Genomic DNA, 15593 nt, shown 5'->3' with positions numbered 1-15593 from the left:
AAAGTAGGAATAGGCTAGTTAGGTTTAGCTGACATTAGCACATCGCTAATGTCAGCTAGCTTTCGCGTTAGGTGCGGATCCGTCTGGTATCTGCACAGACGGATCCGCACCTATAATGCAAACGATTGTATCCGTTCAGAACGGATCCATTTGCATTATGAAGAACAAAGTCAAAACGGATCTGTCCTGATTTAGATTAAGAGTCAATGGGGGACGGATCCGTTTTCAATTGCACCATATTGTGTCAGTGAAAACGGATCCGTCCCCATTGACTTACATTGTAAGTCAGGACGGATCCGTTTGGCTCCGCATCGCTGCAAGCAGCGTTTTGGTGTCCGCATCCAGAGCGGAATGGAGGCACAACGGAGCCAAACTGATGCATTCTGAGCGGATCCTTATCCATTCAGAATGCATTGGGGCTGAACTGATCCGTTTTGAACCGTTTCCTGAATCCTGATCCCTGAAACGGATCTCACAAACTGAATTCAAAACGCCAGTGTGAAAGTAGCCTTAATAGGGTTAAATCTGGTGACAGAATCCCTTTGAGGAAAATACCTGGCTGGATGCAGTGGGACCTGTTTTTGTGTGTTTTGCTGCTATGCGAGGAGCTGGACCCATATTAAAAGAAAAGGTCATTAACCTCAGTGTCACCAACTGTGCGCCTTGGGGATGCAGCTGGCACCTCTGCCCTGTAAATGATTTATCAAAACCACTGCACTGACTGCGGGCACCCACACACATCACACCCGGGCATGCCTACCTGGCAAACCCCACCGGGCAAATCCCGCATTGAACTGCAGCAGATGGCAGCGACCCCTAGTCAGCCAGCCGATTGGCTAAGACGCAAGCAAAACTCCGCCCACCATCCAGAGACACTAGCGACTGGCAGGCAGTATATAGCGGGACCTGGAAACAGCTACTGCGCATGCGGAATAGTAGGTCCGGTGGACTACATAACCCGGCATGCTTTGCGGTGTGCGCCGTCGTACTGCTCCGGTTGCTGTGCATCTCCTGGTGTGTCATGACGGCCGCCTGGGGTTTATGCCGGACACTATGACGGATCTGGCAGGTAATGTATGGGCCTGCTGTGGTGACGCTGGGTGTGCATGGGGGCATACATGAGTGGAGTCATAGGGTCTTATCCACACTGATAGACAGCCAGTCCATCAGGACCCCCCACAGGGGGAGTTCTGGGCAGTTTCCTGGCCGTGGACCCATTTCAATGTTTAGTTCACGGAGCCTCTAACACTTTTGCCTTGTGACCGGGTCACCACCATGCTGGAGAACGTCCATCCCCGGGCTGCTCCTGGACCACGGGGGGAAGTGGCTCTTGGAGGACGTTTTTGTCCAATTTTTCTTTAACCCCTTAAGCCATGGAGGATGTTTATTTTTCATTTTTATGCTCCCTGCCTTCCTAGAGCCATAACTTTATTTTATTTTTCTGTTCACATATCTGTATGTGGGCTTTGGCTTAGGTTTTTAATTTATTTTTTGGTGGGACAAGTTTTACTTTCTAATGGCATTTGTATAATGTATACAATGTAGTGGGAAGCTGGAAAAAAATACCAAGTTTTATTGGGGTGGAAAAAAAATGCTATTCTGCCACAGTTTTACTGGTCTGGTGTTTGTCATTCTCTGTGAGGTCTTATTGCCTGCATTCTCTGGGTCATGTCGTTTTTCTCTTGTTTTAGTAATTCACCGTATTCCAACCCCATAACTTTTTTTTTTTTTTTTTTTTTTTTTTTTATAGTTGCATCACTTTTTATTCCGGGATTATTATTATTATTATTATTATTATTTATTATTATTTTTTATATATACCTTCTTGGAGTGTGTTTTGACTTTGCTTTTTATTCAGTTTGTTTTTTTTTTAAAGTAAGTTTTGATTATTTATTTTTCCATTACATTTGGTGTTACCCTATGGAGACCTGCCACCTGCTGGCCGCCATAAGAACTACAGCTCTGATACGCTGGGTTTCTTAACCAATGACCTGCATGTTCCATGGCTAACTCCTGTTGATGAATCTGGTGCACGCTCCTGTGCAGGAAGATAATTGCACCATTTTGATAAATTCCTCCCTGTTTGTCTTATGTTCTATATTGAAAATGGACCGGGCCTGCTTATCTTCTGCTGTGTATCTATATACTGGTTTTGACTTTTTTTTTTTTTTTTATTGGTCTAGGAGGATTAGGCACCAATAATGATCGTTCATGAAATGTACACTATTCAAGTGTCTCAAGGAGATGGAAGGACCATTCCCAGACTTGAAGGAGCTGCACAAGAAGTTGCTGCAAGCTGCCCCCCTACATGAAGACGTCTCTGCTTGTGCAGCACTATTGATGCCACGTCTTGCAAATGAAGCCTCTAACAGCTCAGGTGAGGCAGCTTGGTGTATCTTTGTCATGTCTAAGGGCATCCACCGGCTGTACATGGCAGCAGTGTCTCATGCGGCAGCTCCTACCGAAGTCACTTGAATGGGTTGTGCCGAAGTATAACGTCACAGCCGCGTGTACATTTGTGTCTGGGGGCAGGCATCACAGCCACTATATCCTGCTACTCGGAAAACGGATAACACAAATCAGATTAGTGGCCTTCTTGAGATTGGGCCATTAAAGGGGTTTTGCCCTGGCATGATATTGATGACTTACCGTATTTTTCGCCCTATAAGACAAAATGGAAGCGCTTCATTAGTATTCGCTCCACGGAATGCGTTCGCTGAGCCATAAGATCGCGCATGCGCTGTGGATACACATGTCAGCGCCTGGAATCGGCCTCACAGGACGCACTGCAGACTGATGTGATGATGTTCAAAGCTGTCACTAAAATCCAGGTGACAGAATCCCTTTAAAGGAAACCTGTCACCGGGATTTTGTGTATAGAGCTCTGGCTTTCTGACGTCGGGGAGCAAGGAGGAGATTCTGGGGATGCGGGGCGGTGCTGGTCTCCTTTACGCTGGACTCCTCTCGGGGACAGGACATATATCAGGTTCATTTTCATATCTATTAAATTTTTTTTTTTTTTTTTTACACAATAAGGCCCCTTTCACACGAGCGAGTTTTCCGCACGGGTGCAATGCGTGACGTGAACGCATAGCACCCGCACTAAATCCTGACCCATTCATTTCAATGGGTCTGTGTACATGAGCGTTGTTTTTCACGCATCAGTTCTGCGTTGCGTGAAAATTGCAGCATGTTCTATATTCTGCGCTTTTCACGCAGCCCTGGCCCCAATGGGGCTGCGTAAAAAAACGCATTGCATCCGCAAGCAAGTGCGGGTGCGTTTTCACTGATGGTTGCTAAGAGATGTTGTTTGTAAACCTTCTGTTTTTTTTATCACGCGCGTGAAAAACGCATCTAAACGCATTGCACCCGCACGGAAAAACGGAACAACTGAACGCAATCGCAGACAAAACTGACTGAACTTGCTTGCAAAATAGTGCGAGTTTCACTGAACGCATCCGGACCTAATCCGTCACGCTGGTGTGAAAGGGGCCTAAAAGCACACAGAGCTATGGGGACTGGATATTGCAGATGTGACCCATGTCCTCAGCTCTATACACAAAATCCCGGTGACAGGTTCCCTTTAAGTGCGTTTCCCACTTCCTCTCTAACTTCTTCATGCATTTCATCATGGAAGGCGACTCTTCTGTAATTGTAGACTCAATACAAGGGCGACAAAGTATCTTACTATAGGTGGGAGCCAAGTTTGCTTTACACAATCCACATTCTTTATATTTTGTTTTAGACAAAATCCTGGTGACAGGTTCTCTTTAAATCCAAGAAAGTTCCTCCTAAGTCTCCGTCAGTTTACTCTGATATCTCTAGCTCAGAAGATGAGTTTTTGTTAGAAAGTGGGGAACTGGGCTCTGATTTGTCTTCTGAGGAAGACAGGGGTGGTAAACCCTTTTTTCCTATTCAGGATACTGATCAGCTATTAAAAGCAGTTAGAGCTACTATGAACATCAAGAACCAAAAATAAGTTCTTTCCATTCAGGATGTAATGTTTGAAGGGCTAGAAGGAAAGAAGAAACGTTTTGTTTTTTGTTTCTCCTCCTCCCCCCCCCCCCCCCCAATTCATAAAAATTTATCTACTTTAATATCTAATGAAGGAAAAAATCCAGATGAACTGAAATTTTATTCCATCATCAGTTAAGCGAAAGTATCCCTTTGAGGAATCGGAGTCTGATTGTCAATCTTGGGATCGGGCTCCAAAGATTGATGTACCCATAGCAAAACTTTTCCGTTTTGACAATTTATGGCAGTTAAAAGACACTCTGGATAGGAAGGCAGACAGTTTTCTTAGACATACATGGGAATCAGTGGGGGCCTCCTTTAAGCCCAATATTGCTGCTACTTGTACAGCCAGAGCTCTTATCTTATGGATTAAGCAGCTCGAGGCTCAGATCAAAGAGAGTTTCCAGAGAGCAGTTATTGGAGAATATTCCAGTAATTGCTAAAGCGGCAGACTTTTTAGCGGATGCTGTTAGATTATCAGCCAGAGCCGCTTCATCTAACTCTGCCCGGAGGGCTTTATGGTTAAAGAATTGGTCAGGAGATGTGGGATAAAAAAAAACGCCTATGTAATATTCCTTGCGAAGGCAAGTATTTATTTGGTTTAGATGATAGTTTGGAAAAAGCTGGTGATAGGAAAAAGGGGTTCCCCTCTGGTTACCGCAGGCAATATAATTCTTTTCGTCAGAATAAAAGATTCCCCGGTAAAGATAGGAGCCCGGGTAGGAAGAATAACAGATGGAAATTCTCCTATTCTAAGTCAAAAGGCTTTCATGTTCAGGGGTCAGGGCTTTGTTCCCAAGAAGGAGAATACTAGGGGTGCACCGAAATGAAAATTCTGGTCCGAAACCGAAAATTCAGGATGCCCTTGACCGAAAACCGAAACTGCCTTTTTGCCCAAATACTTTTAAAATACTTTTTTTTTTTTTTTAATGATTTTATTAATAATTCTTTTTCATGAATTTAATAAATCATATTATATAACATGGTGCTTCCTCATACACAAGTGATTGTACAAAACAACTGTTATGGGGGGACACTGTTATGGGGGGGGATCTGTGGATGACGGACACTGTTATGGGGGGGGATCTGTGGATGACGGACACTGTTATGGGGGGGGATCTGTGGATGACGGACACTGTTATGGGGGGGGGATCTGTGGATGACGGACACTGTTATGGGGGGGGATCTGTGGCTGGCACTGTTATATATGTGCCATCCACAGACCCCCCCCCCCCCCCCCAGCCCATAACTGTGCCATCCACAGATCGCCCCCGCCTCCCCCCCCCCCCCCCCCCCCGCTGCCGCCAGTATACAAATATAAGATGTTATATTCATTTATTGGTTATTAAACATGCCCCCTCAGTCCTATTACTACCTTACATCCTAATCGCTTCTGTAGAATTCAGGCAGCCCAAGCCGGGCGGCCGGCGCGTCTCTCACTGACGTCACTTGCCTGCGCCGCCGGCTTCATTCAGGCACATGACAAGAGTTACGCTGCCGCCCGCCTGGCCTGCATGAATTCTACAGATGCGATTAGGATGTAAGGTAGTAATAGGACTGAGGGGGCATGTTTAATAACCAATAAATGAATGACATCTTATATTAGTATACCGGAGCGGCGGGGCGGGGCTATTATATTTTCTGCTGATATGTACCAATATCGGCCGAAATGGATTAGGCCCATTTTCGGCCGATATTTTCGGCCGCCGGAGTTTCGGTGCACCCCTAGAGAATACATAATTACACCAGGGTGGGAGGAAGATTGTCAAACTTTCTCCCCGCCTGGTCCAGATTTTCCAACAGCAGTTGGATTTTAACCTCTCTAAGAGAGGGGTTCAAGTTGGAGTTCTGTTCTTCCCCGCCAAAATATATAATTTTTCATTTCAGAAATGGGTCAAAAAATTCAGGGGGCGCTAGAAAGGGAGGTGGATATGTTAGGAAAAGGTGCTCTTTATTCCTTTCCCTTCTGGAGAAGAAGGTTCAGGTTATTCCAATCTCTTTCTAGTAAAGAAGCCAAACTGGGATTACAGGACAATTATAAATTTAAGAGGTTTGAACAAATTTTTGAAATACAGGGAGTTCAAGATGGAGACGTTCAGATCTGTAATAGATCTTCTTTACAAGGACTGCTTTATAGTAGTGCTGGCTATAAAGGATGCGTATTACCATCTGCCGATTTTATCCTGGTCATCAGAAGTTTCTGAGAGTGGCACTGTGATTTAAGGGGAGAGTAAGACCCTTTCAGTTCCAAGTGCTTCCGTTCAGGATTTCTATGGCTCCCTGTATATTTACCAAGCTGGTGGCAGAGATGGCGGCTCACATAAGAGAGGACATCTTATTTGTCCCATACCTGGACGATTTTTTAATAGTGGCCTCATGCAGGCAGAATTGTCTTTCACAAGTAATTCAGCTCCTGGAATCATTTGGGTTGTATTGTGAACAGGGAGAAATCCAGAATGATCCCCCAACAGACGCAAAGGTTCCTGGGGATGTTTGACTCTACCTCCCAGAGATCCTTTTTGACCTTGAACAAAGTGGAGAAAGTAAGGTCAGTGGTGCGGGATCTGATTCTATGTCCTTACGTTTCAGTCAGGAAAGCTATGTCCATACTCTGTACCTTAATTTCTTGCATTCCGGCAGTTCTGTGGGCATAGGCTCATTCTAGGTGTCTCCAGTGCGAGATTGTCCAGTTTTGGTCAGGGAGATTGGAGGAGCTGGACCACAAGATTGTCATCTCCAGGAGGACCCGTCGGTCGCTGGAGTGGTGGCTTGTGCAGGAGAATTTAGATTAGGGGGTCCCGTTGAAGGTGGTAAACCCTTTAGTAGTTACTACAGATGCCAGTCTGTCTGGTTGGGGTGGCCCATGTTCTGGACAGAGTTTTTCAGGGATCTTGGGACAGCTCAGATTGAGAGATTTCTTCCAACGCAAAAGAATTGATGGTGGTTCTGAAGACTCTGCGGGAGATTCTGACGTGGCTTCAGAAACGACATTTAAAGGTTTTGTCTGACAATGGTTTTGTGGTGGCCTACTTGAATCATCAGGGGGGAACCTGATCCAAAGAGTTGATAGGAATTGCGAGTCAGATTTTCTCCTTTGTTGGAGGGGAAGGTGTTGTCACTGTTAGCCCTACATATCGGAGGTATAGAAAATTGGAAAGAGGACTACCTGAGTCGACACAAACTAGACCAGAGGGAAAGGTCCTAGAATCAGGAGGTCTTTACCAAAATAATAAGTCGGTGGGGGTTGCCAGATATAGACCTCTTCGCTATGGAAAGGAACAGGTAGATGAGAAGGTTCTTTTCCCTTTGTTCAGGGGATTCTCCCACAGCAGTAGATGCCTTCCTCCAGCCTTGGGGCAGAGGTCTTCTGTATGCATTCTCTCCGTTGCAGTTAATTCCCAAAGTGTTAAACAAAATAAGGCAGGACAGGGCTTCTGTGATTTTGATAGACCCCTTTTGGCCCCATCGAGCATGGTTCACCTGGTTAAGACTACTGTCGGTCAGGGAGCCATGGGTGCTTCCGGAGATTCTGGATCTCTTGTCTTGGGGCCCAGTAATACATCCCCCAGTCAGGGGCCTTCACTTGACGGCATGGGTTTTTGAAAGGTTTCTTCTGATGCGGAAGGGGCTATCGGGTTCAGTAGTCTCTACCTTATTAAAGAGTAGGAAGAAAGTGACTACAGGCATATATGCTAGAGTATGGTCGGTTGCCTTTAAGTTTTTAGGGGTTCCTCCTTCCCCTTCCTGTCAGCTTGGCATTCCAAGGATTTTAGAATTTCTCCAGAAGGGGGTTAGATAGAGGGTTGGCCTAAAGTACCTTAAAAGTTCAGATGCCGGCCCTAAGTGACCTGTTTGATTAAAGTTTGGCTGCACATCCTCTAATTGCTAGATTTTGTAACTGTAAGGCTGTTGCTAGAAACATCCCAGCTAGGGTCGCAAGAGTCCCTCCTTGGGACCATGGTCTGGTCCTTCGGGCCTTGGTTAAAGCGCCCTTTGAACCCCTCTCTGAAGTCCTAACATTAAAATGTGTCTAAGTGGCCATCACATCAGCCAGGAGATTGGGTTAAATGCAAGCTCTTTCCATTAACCCTCCTTATATGTCCATTCAGGAGGATAGGATTAGCCTTCGTCCCGATCCAGCATTTCTCCCCAAGGTAGTTTCGGATTTTCACAAGGGCCAGGAAGTAATTTTCCCTTCCTTTTGTGATAACCCTAGAAATCCTAAGGAGGCCAAATTTCAATCATTTGGATGTTAGATGTGTATTGGCTTATTTAGAGGCTACTATGGGGTGGAGGAAAGCAACTTCCTTGTTTTATACAGTTTGCAGGCCCCAACAGAGGGAAATCAGCTAGTAAGAGTTCCTTAGCCAGGTGGATAAGGCATCCAAAAGAAATCCCAGCGGGATTTCTTTTGGATTTCAAGTGGAGATTGCTTCCTATCCCGTGCGGCGTGCACTGAGTGAGTGCCAGGTGGATAAGGCAGGCTATCTCTTTAGCTTATGTTTCCCTGCAGAAGCCGGTTCCCCTGGGATGGTCGGCTCACTCAACAAGAGCGGTGGCGACTTCTTGGGCAGAGAGAACGGAAGCTTCAATTTAAGATATCTGCAAAGCCGCAACTTGGTCATCTCTATTGACCTTCTATAAGCACTTTGGTCGTAGGGTTCTCCAGGCCGTGGTCCCACCCTGATTCGTCTCGGGAATCTCTCCTAGTGCTGTCATGGACGATTGAGGAAAAATGATAATTACAGTCACCAGTAATTTGATATTCCAGAGTCCATGACAGCACCTCTATTTTTCCGACCCTTCTGCTTCGGTGTTGGTTCTTGGGTATGGTCACAGGGTGTGCAGATATATATATATATATATATATATATATCATTTTCCATCACATTATATACACCGCTTGTTTCCATAGTTACGACCACCCTACAATCCATCAGCGATGGCCGTGCTTGGACACTATAGGAAAAAATGCCAGTCTCCCTGGTGGCTGGGAGCATGCATAGGCTGATCCTGTGCCGGCCACTTTGTATCTGTGCTGAAGAAAAGGCTAATTATGGAAATGAGCAGTGTTTAATGTGATGGGGGGGGGGGGGGAATGAATCCAACCAGCAAAGGAGGCAGTATGGATAATAACAATTAGTATAGTAAGTGCCTTGTAATAACTTTCTCTACACGATAAATGCCATCTCCTGAAGTGACACAACCCCTTTAAAAAAAAAAAAAAGTGATTCTCTTTCTTCGGAGCCATTCTCTGTGGTGCTTGTCCAGTCCTCCTTGCACTGTTTGTTGAGATGATGATGATAGGCCAAGGATATGGTACATGACCACTGTGGACGAAGTTGTCTTTACATGTCCGTGTGCAACGGGCGTCATAACCACTGAGACCCACCGCAAATGTATTTGATCAGCCATAAAGCTGCTATTAGTGGAATATACCAGTACAGGCCACTAGGCAGCATTGTATTGTTATATAAAAATGATATATAGCTATCAATGAACACAATGGGCAATCTAATTATTGCCAGTTAGTCACCCAGGTTGACTTAAAGGGGTATTCCTATCATAGACAATGTGGGTATATCGCTAGGCTATGCCCCCATTGTCTGATAGGTACAGGTCCCTCCTCTGGGACTCCTCGTTTATGCTGAGAACTCTCCGGGGCAGAGTGGTGGCTGGAGGACCCCAGCCACCACTGCCCCATATAAATAAATGGAGGATGGTTTCGCATGCGCAGTGCGCCCTCCACCACCTTCCCTGCTCCGTTCTCTGTGTAGGTGTGGGTCCCAGAGGTGTTTTCAAAGGTGAAGGAAGCTTTTCACACACTTGGTAATGATATACGGGAGGTTGCATCAACTGTTTCATTCTCTGCAGTTTTGCCTGTGCATAACCTTCAGCATGACAGGAAGATGCGCATTAAGGAATTTAATGTATGGCTTGGTGAATGGTGTCTGAACCAAGGGTTTGGCTTTGTGTCTCATGTTAGCTCTTGTTGGAATGGAAAAGAACTGTACAAGAAATATGGTTTGCATCTTTCTCTCAAGGGAACGAATGTCCTCGGTGAACAGTTCAAAGTATTTGCTAAGGAGCATTTAAACTAGGAAAGGGGGGCAAAAGAGTGATAATCCAGCAGTCCGACTGCCCCCCGGAACAATGCCAGAAGAGGCCAGTAGCACACAGGTTAAGAAATGACGACAAGCTCAGAGTCTTGTCTACAAATGCTCGCAGTTTAGGGAATGAGGTCAATGAACTTGAGTCTATAATGGCATCTGAGAATATAGATTTAGTGGCTGTTACTGAGACATGGTTCAAGGGGAGTAATGACTGGGATATAACAATACCAGGGTGTTCTCTATATAGGAAAGACAGAAGGCAAGAAAGGGGGAGGGGTGGCCCTGTATGTGAAAGATAGCATAAAATCGAATTTAATACAAGTTAGCGAGACCAATTTAGTCAGTTTGGGTTACGTTGCAGATTGATAATCATAAGGTAACTCGTGTAGGTGTGATATATAGACCACCTAGCCAAGTCAAAGAATCAGATCTAGTTGAGGAAATGGCTAAAATTACATTGAAAGGGGAAGTTATCATTATGGGAGACTTTAATCTTCCTGATGTAAGCTGGAAAACCAAAAAAAGCTAGTTCTGCCAGGAGTACAGATATTCTAAATTCCCTACTGGGATTATCTCTACAGCAAGAAGTGGAGGAGCCAACCCAGAAGGAGGCCATTTTAGATTTAGTATTCACAAATGGGAATTTGGTATCTGATATTACTGTAGGGGAAAGCTTGGGATCTAGTGATCACCAGTCAGTGTGGTTTACTATAAGTACAGTGACTGAGTCACACCACACAAACAAAAATTTTAGAAAAACTGACTTTTCTAAAATTAGATTAGTGGTATGAGTCCCTATCAGATTGGAACAGTTTCATTGGAGTCCAGGAGAAATGGGACTACTTAAGTGGCACTATTGAAGGCAACAGACAATTGCATTAGGCTTGTCAGTAAAAGCAAAAAAAGGAAGAGACCACTGTGGTACTCAGCAGAAGTAGCCAAAATCATTAAAAACTAAAAGATAGCATTTAGTAATAAAAAAATAAAAAATAAAAAAAGAGGATGACTGGCAAATTTATAAGATTAGGCAGAGAGAGACCAAGCAAGTTTATAAGAGCTTTTAAAGCACAGGCAGAAGAGAAATTAGCTCAGTCAGGGAAAAAAGGCGATCAGGCATTCTTCAGATACATAAATGAAAAAAGAAACTAAAACAAGGAATTACCAAATTTAAAACAAAAGGAAGGTATATGGAAGAAGATAAAGAACTAGCTGACTGCCTCAATGAATATTTCTGTTCAGTTTTTACAAAGGAAAATGAAGGCAAAGGACCTCAGTTAGTAAAGAAGACTAATGAATCTTTTGATGCATGTGTCTTTACAGAGGAAGAGGTTCTAAGTCAACTGTCTAAGGCCTCTTTCACACTTGCGTTGTCCGGATCCGGCGTGTACTCCACTTGCCGGAATTACACGCCGGATCCGGAAAAACGCAAGTGTACTGAAAGCATTTGAAGACGGAACCGTCTTCCAAATGCTTTCAGTGTTACTATGGCACCCAGGACGCTATTAAAGTCCTGGTTGCCATAGTAGGAGCGGGGGAGCAGTATACTTACAGTCCGTGCGGCTCCCGGGGCGCTCCAGAGTGACGTCAGAGCGCCCCATGCGCATGGATGACGTGATCACATGATCCATGCGCTTGGGGCGCCCTGACGTCACTCTGAAGCGCCCCGGGAGCCGCACAGACGGTAAGTATACTGCTCCCCTGCTCCCCACTACACTTTACCATGGCTGCCAGGACTTTAGCGTCCCGGCAGCCATGGTAACCACTCTGAAAAAGCTAAATGTCGGCTCCGGCAATGCGCCGAAACGACGTTTAGCTTAAGGCCGGATCCGGATCAATGCCTTTCAATGGGCATTAATTCCGGATCCGGCCTTGCGGCAAGTGTTCCGGATTTTTGGCCGGAGCAAAAAGCGCAGCATGCTGTGGTATTTTCTCCGGCCAAAAAACGTTACGTTCCGGAACTGAAGACATCCTGAACGGATTTCTCTCCATTCAGAATGCATTAGGATAATCCTGATCAGGATTCTTCCGGCATAGAGCCCCGACGACGGAACTCTATGCCGGAAGACAAGAATGCAAGTGTGAAAGAGCCCTAAAATTAATACAAATAGGTCACAGGGGCCTGATGGGATACACCCAAAGCTATTAAAAGAGCTCAGCGGTGAACTAGCAAAACCATTAACAGATTTATTTAACCACCTGCCATCTGGGCCATTTATTTATCCAAGTCATTCAGAGATTGTTTTCTCGTGACACATTGTACTTCATGATAGTCATAAATTTGAGTCAAAATATTTCACCTTTTACTTATGAAAAAATCCAAAATTTACCCAAAAACTTGAAAAATTCGCAATTTTCTAAATTTCAATTTCTCTGCTTTAAAACAGAAAGTGATACCTCATAAAATATTTATTATTTAACATTCCCCATATGTCTACTTTTATGTTGGCATCATTTTGGAAATGTCATTTTATTTTTTTAGGACGTTAGAAGCCTTCTAAGTTTAGAAGCAATTCTTAAAATTTTTAAGAAAATTGCCAAAACCCACTTTTTAAGGACCAGTTCAGGTCTGAAGTCACTTTGTGGGGCCTACATAGTGGATACCCCCATAAATGACCCCATTGTAGAAACTACACCCCTCAAGGTATTCAAAACCGATTTTACAAACTTTGTTAACACTTTAGGCGTTCCACAAGAATTAAAGGAAAATGGAGATCAAATTTTTAAATTTCACTTTTTTGGCAGATTTTCCATTTTAATCAATTTTTTTTCTTTAACACATCGATGGTTAACAGCCAAACAAAACTCAATATTTATTACCCAGATTCTGCGGTTTACAGAAACACCCCACATGTGGTCATAAACTGAAGAAAAGGAACTCCACATGGTTTTTAGATGCCATGTCCCATTTGAAGCCCCCTGATGCACCCTTACAGTAGAAACTCCCAAGAAGTGACCCCATTTTGGAAACTAGGGGATAAGGTGCCAGTTTTATTAGTACTATTTTTGGGTACATATGATTTTTTGATCATTCATTATAACACTTTATGGGGCAAGGTGACCAAAAAATTGGTTGTTTTAGCACAGTTTCTATTTATTTATTTTTACAGCGTTCACCTGAGGGGTTCAGTCAAGTGACATTTTTATAGAGCACATTGTTACGGACGTGGCGATACCTAATATGTATACTTTTTCTCATTTATTAAAGTTTTACACAATAATAGCATTTTTGAAACAAAAAAATTGTTTTAATGTGTCCATGTTCTGAGAGCTATAGTATTTTTATTTTTTGAGAGATTTTCTTATGTAGGGGCTCATTTTTTGCGGGATGAGGTGACTGTTTTATTGGTACTATTTTGTGGGACATACGCGTTTTTGATCACTTGGTGTTGCACCTTTTGTGATGCAAGGTGACAAAAATTTCTTGTTTTGACACAGGTTGTTTTTTTTTTTTTTTTTTTTTTTACGTTGTTCACCCGAGGGGTTAGGTCATGTGATATTTTTATAGAGCTGGTTTTTACGGACGCGGCAATACCTAATATTTCTTCTCCCTCTCCCTCCTTTTTTTTTTTTTCACTGTTGATTTCTCCTGTAACTGGGGCTGACATAGTAGCCCCAGTTACAGGACAAATACACCCCTAGAGAGGCTGTACAGCAGCAATCCAGCGCTGTACAGCCTCAGAGCACGGCTGATCGAGGTCTCTGAGAGACCTCACACAGCCCCTGCACTCTCCGGTCCCGGCGGTCACATGACCGCCGGGCCGGAACAGGAAGCGCACAGCGCTTCCTTCTCTGCATACACAGCGCTCGGTGAGCGCTGTGTCTGCAGCGATCCGGAAGGCAGGGACACCTGGGCACTGTCCCTGCCTTGTCTTAGGGTTGCCCTGCTGTCACTGACAGCGGGCAACCCGATCAGCAGCTGCACGATTAGCGTGCAGCTGCTATTTCTGAAAGGACGTTCTAAAACGTGCTTTCAGAAATAGACGTCCACCCATAGGACGTTTTATATCCTATGGGCGGACGTAAAGCGGTTAACCAATCACTGGTAACAGGAGTGGTCCCAAAAGATTGGAAATTAGCAAATGTTGTGCCCAATAACAAGAAAGGTAGTAGCGAGGAATCGGGCAACTATAGGCCAGTAAGCCTGACATCAATAGTGGGGAAATTAATGGAAACCATACTTAAGGAGAGGATTGTGGAACATCTAAAATCCCATGGATTGAAAGATGAAAAACAGCATGGGTTTACTTCAGGGAGATCATGGCAAACTAATATTATTATTTTTTTTTTATTTATTTTATTGGGTGACTAAAATAATAGTTGGCGGAGGTGCAGTAGACATCGCTTATCTAGACTTTAGTAAATTGCAGTCTTTGTGCTTGGACTCCCATATTGTTGAATAGATTAGGCAGTGGCTGAGGGAGAGACAACAGAGTGTTGTAGTCAATGGAGTATATTCAGACCATGGTCTTGTTACTAGTGGGGTACATCGGGGATCCGTTCTGGGACCCATATTGTTTAATATCTTTATCAGCGAAATTGCAGAAGGCCTCGATGGTAAGGTGTGTCTTTTTGATGATGACACAAAGATTTATAACAGGGTTGATGTTCCTGGAGGGATACACCAAATGGAAAAGGATTTAGAAAAACTAGAGGAATGGTCAAAAATCTGGCAATTAAAATTTAATAAAAGTTCAAGATGATGCACCTGCGGGTGTAAAAACCCAAGAGCAGAATATAAAATCAGTGATACAGTCCTAACCTCAGTATCTGAGGAAAGGGATTTAGGGGTCATTATTTCAGAAGACTTAAAGGTAGGCAGACAATGTCATAGAGCAGCAGGAAATGCTAGCAATGCTTGGGTGTATAGGGAGAGGCATTACCAGTAGAAAGAGGGAGGTGCTCATGCCGCTCTACAGAGCACTAGTGAGACCTCATTTGGAGTATTGTGCACAGTACTGGAGACCATATCTCCAGAAGGATATTGATACTTTGGAGAGAGTTCAGAGAAGAGCTACTAAACTAGTACATGGATTGCAGGATAAAACTTACCAGGAAAGATTAAAGGACCTTAACATGTATAGCTTGGAAGAAAGATGAGACAGAGGGGATATGTTAGAAACTTTTACCTTGTTGATTCCCTTTATGTACAGTGATACCTCGGTTCACGAACGCTTCTGTTCACGAACAACTCTGTTCACCAACAGAAAAGTTCATAAAAATATGCTCCGGTTCACGAACTCCGCCTCGGTTCACGGACAGGAGCCGCGGCCATTTTAATGCTATTTCCAGGCTGTCACATGGTCGTGACTTCCTGTAGGAAGACCGTGGAGAGAAATGATAATGTGGTCTCTCATTTCCGGAGGGTTATGCAGCGCAGGAAGAGACAAGTGACATTGGACAGATTTTTCAGAAAAACTGAGCCTGCAGCTAGGAGACAAAGGAGAGAGGAAACCCCTGAAGGAGATC

At 44.2% G+C, this 15593-nt stretch overlaps 1 protein-coding gene across 2 annotated transcripts in view; it reads left to right on the top strand.

Annotated features, from left to right (window-relative positions):
- Nucleotides 1-952: 952 nt before the first annotated feature.
- The window catches only part of LINS1 (lines homolog 1), a 48876-nt gene continuing 34235 nt past the window's right edge, over nucleotides 953-15593 (top strand). For both annotated transcript variants that reach the window (XM_040414246.1, XM_040414245.1), the window contains exons 1-2: nucleotides 953-1069; nucleotides 2184-2377. In XM_040414246.1, the coding sequence (XP_040270180.1) occupies nucleotides 2357-2377 (21 nt within the window). In that variant the 5' untranslated portion in view covers nucleotides 953-1069; nucleotides 2184-2356. The remainder of the gene's footprint in view (nucleotides 1070-2183; nucleotides 2378-15593) is intronic.

This window comes from Bufo bufo, chromosome 1 (genome assembly GCF_905171765.1).
Source record: "Bufo bufo chromosome 1, aBufBuf1.1, whole genome shotgun sequence".
Classification (NCBI taxonomy): domain Eukaryota; kingdom Metazoa; phylum Chordata; class Amphibia; order Anura; family Bufonidae; genus Bufo; species Bufo bufo.
Note: the sequence above shows the minus strand (reverse complement) of the source record. Positions and strands in the feature narration are given on the sequence as shown.